We start from the raw sequence: 12,067 nt of genomic DNA, 5'->3' as shown, positions 1-12,067 counted from the left end.
CTACACTGGGGCTCTGCAGGACGGGCTGGAGGGCCGTACCATTTCACCAGGTTCGACAGGTAGCAGGCATCCACGTTCTGAGGTGGCACTTTGGTAAAGCGAGCTGGGATGATGGACAGGCCGATGGCAAGCAGATCTGGCTGGCTGCAGATGTTACTGCGATAGAAACCATTTGCCAGCAGGCACAACAGGTGAACCTGGGAAAAAGGGGAAGATGGTAGGCTGAAAACCGGAGGGGTTTCTGCCGCCAGACTGAGTGACATTTTGTGGGCAGAAGTTCTTTGTTGTTATTTCTACATACGAGGAAGAAAAATTCCATGTCAGCCATTTCCCAAGACTTTGCCACACTGTCCCCTCCCAACTTATTCCCTCACAGAAATAATCAAATCTCAAAATTGCAAAATAAAAACTTTTTTTTTTTTTCTTTTAGAGGCACTGTCTTTTAGATATATGCTGTAGGATTTACGGATGACGTTCTACAACGTCTGGGGTTTGCTCCAAAAAGATCGGGAGGAAAAGTGAGTTGGGGGAGAGAAGGTCGAGGCCGCACAAGCGCCAGCAACTGTCCAAGCTGGGGGTTGGCACGGGTTCACCACGCTGCTAGCCCCCCAGCCCTGGAAGAACCCAGCCCCTCCCACTGCAGACCCCACATCTGCCCTTCACCTGAGTTCCAACTGCTCCCCAACCTAATGAGACGATCACAGGACTGCTCCCCATCGCCCCACAGCTTTACATCGTTTTCCCTGCAAAACCGTCTTCAAACCCACTTATGACCACCCCATTTGAGTCAGTGGCTCACCCTTCTCCCCTCACTGAAGCTTACGATCTGGGAGCTGTATTAACTCTTCCCCTGCTTTCACCTCTACCAAAAGGTACAAGCAGCACAGCTATCTCATATACTCCTCAAGGCTTTGGGGTGGGGGGTGGGGGGGTGTCTCATCTCTTCACTGTCCTTGCTCTGCATTCACCTCACCTCCATATTTCTGCGGCTGCTGCAGACACACGGGTCTCTTCCACCTCTGCCGTCTCTACCTCCTCTGGCTGCCGCTGCCGACCCGAGGGACATCAAAGTGCCCTTCCCTCGCTCTCCACGGGCCTCCGATGCACGCACCCCCCAAGATGCAGACACACTGGTCGTCCCGCCATGTGCTCTCAGCTCGGCCTGGGCAGTCCCCCCAGCCTCTGTCCTCTGCCCTTTCTCTTCAATAAAGCCTTCCTCCGCCGCTCAACCCACGCCGATCCCTTTCCTTATTCCCAGGCTTCACTGAGACCAAAGTTCTGGCACCACACCACCTTGCCTTGACAGAGAGGACACTGTCCTTTCACCCCTGCCCTTACCTTGTGTGTGTCCTCACGGACTTCTTTACTGAAACGGTTCATCATCCTCCGAAGATATGTCTCAAACTCCATTTTTATCCTTTCACTGCCATGCATATGGAAAAATCCGAGGATGAAGTGGGAGACGGGCGACGCCTGACCCCAGCCCCCAGTCACTTCCTTTCCCTTGTGATGTCTCATGAATGGCGCCCCTTGTTTTCCCACACGAGGCTGTGCAGGCGAATCTGCAAGCTGGCTACCTTCTGCAGATTTTCTGGTCCTTCTCGCCTAAATGCCTCGACTTTCTCTACCCGACACGCCGCACGGACGTGCTTTGAAGTGCACCTTCTCCAAGCAGTCCTCTCTGCCTGTCTGACCTCCCGATTGCAGATTCCCCCCCTTAGCATGGGTACTTTTGTGCTACATTGGTGCACACTCATTTGTTGGTGCTGCTCTGCTGTAAGAGGTCTCTCATGCCGGTGTCCCCTGCATCCATAAGCCAACTTAACACTTCTTGAATGACTTCTATCATCTCCTTTCTTCGTGCCTGATGATGTGCCCGTCACACAGCGGGAGCCATTGGCCATTAACTACCAGGTGTGGTGTTACACATTCCCAAGCCACCAGGGGCCACAGCGGTCCCAGGGACCTAGGGATGGAATGGGGGCTCCCTACCACAGTGGGGCACTGCCTCAAATCGTGCAGTGTGATGTGGTGCGACAAGATGAGGGTCAAGTTGGATGGAGAGGGATTTAGATCTTGGCTCATCCACTTCCTGTCTGAGTGACTCCTAAAACGTTACTGAATTTCTTGGAGCGTCCAGGTCCTCACTCACAAACTACCTTAAAGTTTAAGTTAACAGACAACCCGCAGAGCCCTTGGACACAACAGACGTTCAATACCTAAGAGTTTCCTCTCTCTCCACGCCCTGCCCCAGCCAGAGAACAAACCAAGATTCTTGTTCAAGTCCTAAAGGTGACCTCAGGGCTTTCCCACCTAAGGCTCCTGACCACTTTGGTACTCAGCCCTGGTCTCCTACGTGTTTCTCAAAAGCTCTCGTCACATAGCAGCTCTTGCTGATTATATGCGATGGGAATCTAGAAGCAAATGCCTAATCTTACCTTCTTTCTCTGGCTTTTGCCTGCTGGGGTGTTTCAATTTCTATCTCCACTGGCTTCACAGGCAGGACAGATTTAGAGAAGGCTGCATTTTCTCCTGCATCACTCGGCACAGGCTCACTAAGTTCTATCAACAAAAATATTCAAAAATCAGTGATAATAATGCTTACAACAGTGATCACGCGAACAAAATTGAGTTCTGCTGAGATGGAGGGAGTAAGGAACAGAACAGGACAGATGCGAGGCAGGAGTCCCCTACTCCTATCCTGTTTTTGAGTACCTCAAAAATGCCACACACTGTGCTGTTTTATTTTATTGCTCATTGAACTTGATTGAACAGCAACCCAGAGACACAGGAAACTAGGGCACAGAAACACTGAGTTGAATTAAATACAGATCTCTGGTATCAAGGAGCTGATGCTCAAGTATGCGTTTTAGTAGAGACTTAGCCTTTATCCAAGGGAAAAAAAGCGCCAAACAAGAACAATTTTCTATTCTCTGTTTTACTACAGTAACACATATCACAATTTGCTCTGTATAGAGGAATGGCTGAGGGGGTCTCACAGCCCCAGTCGCAAACTTGTAATGACAAGGAATGCATCTTTTTTTCTCTTTATCCCCTGCATCACTTGTAAACGCTAGCTGACATAAACTGAATTCAATGAACTGGATCTAACTGTGAATGTCATCAGCAAAGGCCCTTTTAAAGCGGCTGTGGGTCCAGACGCACTGACACCCCGTTGGTAATGAACACACCTAATGTCAAGACCTGGTTTGTATATACGGGTCCCTACTGAAAAGAGCCAGGACTTCCTGCAGAAACAAAAGCTGATTATAGGTCTGGAGCAAGAAAAGTATAGGGTGGGCCTGGCACATCTTCTCGTGCCAGAAAACAAAAATGTTCTCAAAAATGAGTAAGGCCAGAGCAACAGGACACAGCAGGGTAACTGGCTTAAAGGGGCTCCCACGAGCCAAATCTGGGACAGTCTGAAGATCAAAAAGTATAACGATAATAACTGATAACATATTTCAATTTTTAAAATATCTGAGTCCACAGCGATACTCAAAATAAATTCTTAAAAGAGAAAGTTCTTCTTTACAGATCAAAGTCACCTGATCAATGAATATGAAATGAAAGATTCAGAATATTCCATTTTGCAATGCTCAGTGTAATAATCTCTGACTTGGTAAAGATCAAAACATACTAAAACCATTAAGTAGGGGCACCTGGGGGGCTCAATGGGTTAAGTGTCTGACTTCAGCTCAGGTCACAATCTCACTGTTTGTGAGTTTGAGCCCCGCATCAGGCTCTCTGTTGACAATGCAGAGTCTGCTTCAGATCCTCTGTCTCCCTCTCTCTCCACCCCTTCCTCACACACAGGTGTGTGCTCTCTCTCAAAAAGAAACATTAAAAGGAAATTCTTTAGTACCACCCAAGATGGCTAATTAAAGAGGAAAAAAAATGTACCTTTATATTGTTGCAACCTGGCAGGACCACCTTACACGATCGAACTTTGCGCCACTAGTAGGACAACCTGATATTAGGTGCCTCTTAACGGATGCAGTACTAAGACCTGAACCTAAATTCAGGTAAACCTTACATGTATAAGAAACCAAGAGACACTGAAACCCATTACCACCACCCTGAGATGTGTGACTGTCTGTCAGACAAAACTAGACTATGAGACATCCCACAAAGGAAGAGGCCACGACTCTTCAAAAACAGCAGTGTTCCACAAGTGAAAAAACAGGGCTGGGTAACACATACTATTCTAGACTAAAGGAGACTAAAGCGGTATAACCAAATACAAGGCTCACACCTTAGATCCTGGATTAGCAACAAACAAAAACATACCTAGGAAGGATATTTTTGTAACAAATGGGGACTTTTCATTTTCTTGGGTGTGAAAATATTTTATCATGTAGGAGAATGTCTTATTCTTGAAATGCATGAAGTATTTACAAGTAAAGTGCCAGGGTGTCTACAACTTATTTTCTTTTTAAATGTTTATTTTTCCGAGACAGAGAGAGCAGTGCATGCATATAAGCAGGAGAGGGGCAGAGAATCCCAAGCAGGCTCCCCACTGTCAGCTCAGAGCCAGATTTGGGGCTTAACCCGGTGAACTGTGAGATCATATCCTGAGACTGAGCCACCCCGGGGCCCTTGCAACTCACTTTCAAATGGTTCTACAATGTATATATGCAGAGAGAAAGACACATTCAATATGGCAAATGTTACAGTTAGGAATCTAGGTGGGGTCTATGTACTACATTAAAAAATTTTTTTGTTGGTTTTCAAAAATCATTTTCCAAATCAAGAGCTGAGATAGAGTCAAGCTACACAGAAGGAATCAGGGATGATAATATTAGCTGCCACTTACTGTGAATATATGAGGCTTTGGGCCCATTACATTTGCAAACCTTTCCTCCGCCAACACAGTTCTGGATCCCAGCCTGTGCACAGCTCACAGGGAGCATTCAATGCTTACTGAATGTCATCGGTGAAAAAACTCAGCTCTGACAGGTGGATTTGCTCACTCCACTATAAGTGACAAAGCTGGGCTCTGAACCCAGGACTCAAAGCCTGTGTGCTTTCTACGAGATGACGTTGCCTCTCTCTTTCACAATCTACTCCTGACAGCCACCAGAGGAAGACCATACCTTTTCGGTAACCTGGTCATGAATTTTTCCTTGCATCAAAAGCAAGCCCCTACTGCAACCTTATTAGATCTTAGTTTCGAAAGGGAACAACGGGTAGCTAAGTGACATGCCTCCAAGCCGATTCAACCAGAAAAACACAATCACACAGCTCTGATGTTTTTACCTTCTACCTCTTCCCAATCATCGTCACTTTCTTCCTCCTCGTCTCCTTCACAGCTGCCTTTGTCCACAGCAGCCTCTCTCTTTGGATGGTGTGCCTTCTTGGGGGCACTTGCAAAGTCCCTGTGTAAAGATCACAGGAGGGAAGGTGAAGAAGATTCCCATACCCTAGAAGGACTCCTATTTGCTGAGAACCTGTCGCAATTATGTAAAGATGACGTGTGAGCTCTGAGCCTCATACCCTCCATCGGCGTAGGTCCCAAGTGCTCCTCAAGATGTGCTCTGATCATCAGTCTGACGCTGGATGTGCTGTCAGAAAGAACGCAATGACCCTACAACCTAGAGCTGTGTGAGGGAAAACGCAGCTGAGCCTGCAGGGGGTACAGGGAACATCAGAAGGAACCACAGTAATAATGGGAGTTCCAGAAGTAAAAGCTGTGGTGTCTGGGTGTCTACACGTGCAGGTGGGCACCACAACGGAGAAGAGGGGATTCCCATTTGCTGGTCCTACCAGGAGCCAACTCAGATGATTGTTTCCCCCCACTTTAAGAATTATGATGTAAGGAGACAGAAGCTGGTGGAATTCTAACTTCAGGGTATGCAGGGATGTGACTGTATGCAGGTCTGTCATACACAACAACAAAAGCTTGGCAGCTAGCTGGTTCAGTAGATAAGGACACGGGGAAGTGGCCACAGCTGACTAACTGGCCCAAGAAGAAATGGTTGTTAATATGTAACCTACTCTTTGCAACTTCATATACATTCTAAAATGTGTTTAGAGCTCTGAGTTACTTTTCAGCTTTTGTAACGTTTGACAGTGGTGACAACATCATCTCGGATTTCAGCACAGACATTTAAAATAACTGATCCGCGGGGCGCCTGGGTGGTGCAGTCGGTTGGGCGTCCGACTTCAGCCAGGTCACGATCTCACGGTCCGGGAGTTCGAGCCCCGCGTCGGGCTCTGGGCTGATGGCTCGGAGCCTGGAGCCTGTTTCCGATTCTGTGTCTCCCTCTCTCTCTGCCCCTCCCCCGTTCATGCTCTGTCTCTCTCTGTCCCAAAAATAAATAAAAAACGTTGAAAAAAAATTAAAAAATAAAATAAAATAACCGATCCTCAGTCTTCAGCTCTAAAACTCCACATTTTGCCTTTTTAGCCTGCTTCTCTCTCTCAATGCCACAGAAACAAAAACATTTCTCCTGAGTGAATGTAATGGAAATGTCCGTGTGCTATGGGTTTGACTGCAGTGGACTCTCAACAGAAAGGGAAAGGAGGTCCCAGAGCTTCAACTGACTGTATCCTGGTCTATCTGTATGTGGATTTCTCTGGAGAAAGAATCCAACTAATGCGGATGGGCAGCCAGGAAACAGTAAGCTCAGAGACAGACTGAGGGAAAGCCTAAGGGAAAGGGAGATGAACTGAGTGCAAAATTGACCTGCTTCCTCATGCTCTTGTCTACTGTTGCCCTCTCCTGGGCGACTGTTCTCTGCCAGGACTGGAGGTTGCTGGAAAAGCCAACACTAAGATTGAAGATTTGTTTTTGAAGGGACTACTGCCTCTGGTTTTCCTCTTCCTCTCTTCCCCACAACTTTCCTGGGAGGTGGAAGATCACTGGGCTTGTAATCCCTGTCCACCACATATTACTAAGAATGTGCATTCACTGCAAAAATCTTGCTCAGTTTCTGCCAAACAAAAGGTCCTTTCCTAGATGCCACAGGGCACACGAAAACGAACCAGGAGTGGTTCCAGGCCTCAGAGAGCTTCCAGGGGAGCAGGTGCAGTACGTGACATGGGCACAAATAAGCACAACACGAGGCAGACAAGCTACACTCGTAAGAGACGCTGCAAGAAACCAGAGGAAAGGAGGGAAGAATCAATGAAACTGTCAAGAAAGTGGATTCTGATCCACATCTTCTAGGTGGAAGAAAACATTCCAGGTACAGGGAAGAATGAGCACAACTCAGGTGGCAAAGCAGGAGGGACAAGAAGTCCAGCTGGGTGGGAGGAGAGTGTGCTCGAGGACAGTACAAGAGAGAGCTGGAATGGCAGGCCAGTATTTTCAGAATGGAGTACCTTTATGCAGGAGAAAGAGCACTGGACCGCGAGTCAGAAGACCTGGGTCTCACCTGGTTTTTGCCACCATCTAGCTGCGTAACCACAAATAAATCACTTTCTGCACACTGTCACTGTTATCTGAAAAGTTTGAGAGGTAAACTATATACCCTTGAAAAATTGAAAATCCGCACAGAACTTTTAACTCCCCGAAATACTACTAACTACTACTAGGCTTCTGTTGACTGGGAGTCTTACCGATAGATAACACACACAGTGTTTAACACATATTTTGCATGTTACATGTCTTGTATGCTGTATTCTTACCATAAGGTCAGCTGGAGAAAAGAAAATGTTATTTGAAATATCACAAGGAAGAAAAACTACATTTACAGAGCTTACTGTATTTATCATAAAACACACACACACACACACACACACACACACACACACACACACACACACAAAACCCACGTATAAGTAGGCCCCTGCAGTTCAAGCCTGGCTGTTCAACGGCCAACTGTAACCGCTAAGAAGAATCTTACTAGTGGTCTGAGCTCTAGCTGGAAGAGTTTAAAGATCCCGTCTTTTGCACGGATCCTAGTGACGAGCAAAAAAGGGGAGGTTTTATTACTGACACCTCCCTGATGGAAGCAATCAAGACCTGGCAGGAAGCTTCTCAGCCATCTCACCTGAAGTCCTCCCCATCGCTGAGAGCTTCATCCTTCACCTCGGCATTTTCAGATTTAACAGTCACCTTGGCCGCCTTCCTTTTGGCTGGACTGTGTGCGGGGCCCCCGGGATCACTGCAACCTCTCTTCCTCGTTTCTCGTGAGACTTTGGAGAGAAGGCTCCTCTTTAGAGGTTTCTCATCTTGCAAGACATCTAGACGACCACATGGAACATGAGGTAAGGGACATGGGAAAGGCAGAGGCAGTGTGTTTTCACAGGCACGTGATGAAAAGCCCCTTTCTGTCACCTCTCTCCAGGCCACATCTCCGTCACCGGGTCACCGTCCCATCTGTTCAGCAACCAGCCTGCAGCCTTGTGTCTCTACTCCAACTTACACCTGCACTCACAGTAAAAACTCACTCCTTTTACCAGCATTTTATTCTACTCCTCCTGGGACGACAGACACTGCCACATGACTCAAAAATCTAGCTTTCAAATCTCAAACTGCAGCTAGTATCCAGGAAGGAAAGTACATCAATCTGCTATGAGCACCTTGCTTATTGACTACCTGCCAAGACTAGTTATTTATTTTAGGGGTAACTCACTTCTAAGTGAAATGTTTGGAGTTCAGAAGCATGTCCAAGTTTTACCACAACCCTACTGCTACTAATCCATGTTTCCACCACCTTTCACAACCAAACCCTGCTCACAACAGTTATGAAACCTTTCCAATCTAACCCAAAGGCACTCATTTACCAACCACCTCAGCAAACTTAGGGTTGGAATAACAGTAGTAATTCAGAAATACCTTTGCTTCCTTAAAATAATCATTGTTGGTTTTTGTTAAAGGGAAATTTAAAAAAGGCACAAGCTGCTGGCTTTCGTTAAATCAGGGTATCTAGAAATACAGTCTGTTTCTTAACAGGTATCAGTAAATCAACTTTTAATAAATAGTAACACGGCAGGGGAAGATGGCTTCTATTTTGCAAACATGTTCATAAAAATAATCAATCCTGAATCTGAAATAAAGAATCCTCCTTTGCCTTTGCATGACTCTGCTTCAATTAATTTTGGAAAACAAAAATACTTTAGCCTTTATGGAGGTGCAGCAATATTAACCTAGTATCAGATTGATTCGTTCCATTTATGGTTTGTCTTACTGACTCTATGGATACATACTTATATTCCCCAAGAATATACTTTTGCATGGGGGAAAAACCCTATGATGGTCATAATTTTCATAAATTTCTCTTATAATGGAACATATGTTCTAATGCTAGATAAAATCACTGATCAGTTTCTTTAGAATGTTTTATAAAAGGACTCTATGCATTCTTGTGTTTTGAACATTTTAATGGAAACAATTTCAAAAATATTTAGAATCTGGAGACATTTCTTATTCCACGGCCAAAACCTGCTTGAGGGTTTATGACTTCACAGTTTGAGTAGGGTGTCAGAATTCCTGGATCTTTAACGCTTCTTAGCCCTCTATGAATAGATGTAAAACAAACAGATGCGAAACTCTTTCATTTTCACTAATCTAAAAATGCACGCGAGAGGATACTTCAAAAGCACTGTTTCCTCCTCACCAAACTTTTTTGGTTGCTTAAAAAACACAATTGTGTTTCTGTGCTTTGAAGAGAGAGGTAGAGGAGTTAAAAGGGGGCAAGAAAGGAAACAAACTGTGAATCAAAAAGATGCCCACAGTATCATCATTCATACAGTAATCCCCCCCTTACCCACGGTTTTAGTTTCCCACTCAACCCACTGCTCAACTGCAGTGAGGAACAACCGAACCTCCTGACAAACTCCTAAAGGTCAACAGTGGCCTAAGGCTACTTCACAATGCCTGTTATTTACCTCATCAGTTAGGCATTTTATCATCTCACATAAGAATTAGAAGGCTGGGGCACCTAGGTGGCTCAGTAGGTTAAGTAAGCATCTAACTTTGGCTCAAGTCAAGATCTCAAGGTTTGTGAGATCAAGCCCCACGTCAGGCTCTGGAGCCTGCTTTGGATTCGGATTCTGTGTCTCCCTCTCTCTGCCCTCCCCTGCTCGCACTCTCCCTCTATCAAAATAAACAAACATTAACTTTTATTACAATATATTGTTTGAACTTCTATTCATTATTAGTGTTGCCAATCTCTTACTGTGCCTAGTTTTATCAATTAAACTTTATCATAGGTATGGAGTCTAGGAAAAAACCAGCATATACAGGGTTCAGTACTGTGCTTCAGGCATCCACTGTTGTGGGGGGAGGGGAGACTTTGAAACATAACCCTGCAGATGTGGGGCGGGGGGGGGGGGGGGTGGCTACTGTAATACCCCCAAATTTTAAAAATCTGAATGCCCAACCATGACATAATAATTATGTACAGTCACACAATGGAAGGTAATTCAGTCACCTTTTAAGACAAAGAAAAATGACATCTAATAAAATGTTAAGCATGCAAATATGTTTTTACTGTGTGGTTTCCACTACTTAGAAAAACAAACTTGAACAAAATATACCACTATTCAGTGGTGCTTCTTTCTGGATGGTAGAAACATAGGTTATTTTTTTTCTTTATTCTTTATGGTTTTTTTGGGTCCCAGAGAATCCAGAGAGCTATTTTCTAGCACTCTCCAAGATCTAGAGTTACCTAACCTAGAGCCTCCTTGAGGCCAATGTGGTTATTTCAGAAAGGCAGGAATTACCACATGGTCTACTTGACCTTCCAGTGAGATTTAATAATACCTGCTTAAAACTGCCAGCGGCATCCCATAGTGCTTAGAATAAAATACAAACTTAGTTTGGTCTCCAAACTAAGAGTCCTGTCCACTTCTCCCACCTCAATTTCTACCACTCGCCCCCCACTCACTGTGCCCAGCCAACTGGCCAAGCTCATTTCATTTCCTCCTAAGTTGTTAAAACTTACAGCTTCCTCTGCCTTCCCTCAGAACTTCCTATGAATGGCTCCTTCAGGACATTCAGTAATTCGTTCAAACTATCAATCACCTCCTCAAAGAGGCCTTCCTTGACTACCAATTCTGACTTAGCTGCTTCTTCCTCACCCCCATGGCAGTTCTATTGCCTGTTCTACTTCTTTTCGTAACTCTTATCGCTGCATGAATTTATTTAAGTTGTTATTGTCTGCCCCCCCACCTCCCCCACAGATTGTAAGCATCACGAGAACAGGGATCGTGACTGTCCTGTTCACTACTATTAATTCCAGGACTGAGAACAGTGCCTGGACATAGCAGGTTCTCAGTAAATATTTATTGAAGGAATTAATGATTCACAGTGACGAAAGCATTAACATAGGGAAGAAACATAAAGAAATTAGACATGCCCTAATAGAAACAAGGAAATAATGTGGAAGACTGTTTTCTTTGTCCCTAAACGTTGAAAGCAGCCAAGTGTCACCTTCTTTGGCATGCAATGAGGTGCTCAGAAACTATACTGTAAAGTCATCAAATCAGTGTGAACTGTAGCCCAATCCACAACCAGACTGTTCTTCGACCCAACCACAGCAAAGATTGTAACTCTTCCTTGAAGAGAACTTACTGCCAAGCTCCTCTAGCTAGCAGGGTCTGACTCATGCCCGGGTGCTTCCTCACCTACACCTAGGCGGAACCGATAGAAGGTAGCCCATCTGATTACCTAACGTGGACCGTGGCAGATGCTTCTAGCTCACTCGCAAACACAACTACCCTGAAAGGTAGTATTGTGTTTCAGAGATGAGGTTCAGAGAGGTAAACTATTTGTCCAAAATAATTTGCACTAGTGCATATAACTACTAAGTTGCACCAACCTGGAGTCCAGATCAAGTATTAAGCTGGAAGAAATGGTACCCAGACAGGTGGCATTTCCATCAGGTTAAAACTTCGAACTCCTGAAGTGCCACATATTCGGAATACATTCCCTCTGACTGCAATAACAACCCCTTTTCACAGCCATCTGCTGAAATGTTACCCATCCTTAAAGTCACAGATCAAATGTATCTCCTTCAGAGAGCATTTCCCAATCTCTCCAAACTTGATTGTTCCTTCAAAAGCCACAAAGCCTGCTACCTTCTTCCAAAATATCATTGTCTTGAATACTTTGTGT

The 12,067-nt window shown here is 45.2% G+C and overlaps 1 protein-coding gene across 1 annotated transcript in view; it reads right to left on the bottom strand.

Moving 5' to 3' along the window:
- XPC (XPC complex subunit, DNA damage recognition and repair factor) overlaps nucleotides 1–12,067 on the bottom strand; it is a 29,082-nt gene that overhangs the window by 15,128 nt on the left and 1,887 nt on the right. Inside the window, exons 2-6 of the mRNA XM_047846003.1 lie at nucleotides 7,998–8,190; nucleotides 5,260–5,378; nucleotides 2,439–2,562; nucleotides 1,339–1,423; nucleotides 40–197 (exon numbers count right to left, since the gene is read on the bottom strand). Coding sequence (XP_047701959.1) covers nucleotides 40–197; nucleotides 1,339–1,423; nucleotides 2,439–2,562; nucleotides 5,260–5,378; nucleotides 7,998–8,190 — 679 coding nt within the window. The remainder of the gene's footprint in view (nucleotides 1–39; nucleotides 198–1,338; nucleotides 1,424–2,438; nucleotides 2,563–5,259; nucleotides 5,379–7,997; nucleotides 8,191–12,067) is intronic.

The sequence above is a fragment of the Prionailurus viverrinus genome, chromosome A2 (genome assembly GCF_022837055.1).
Source record: "Prionailurus viverrinus isolate Anna chromosome A2, UM_Priviv_1.0, whole genome shotgun sequence".
Lineage (NCBI taxonomy): Eukaryota > Metazoa > Chordata > Mammalia > Carnivora > Felidae > Prionailurus > Prionailurus viverrinus.
Note: the sequence above shows the minus strand (reverse complement) of the source record. Positions and strands in the feature narration are given on the sequence as shown.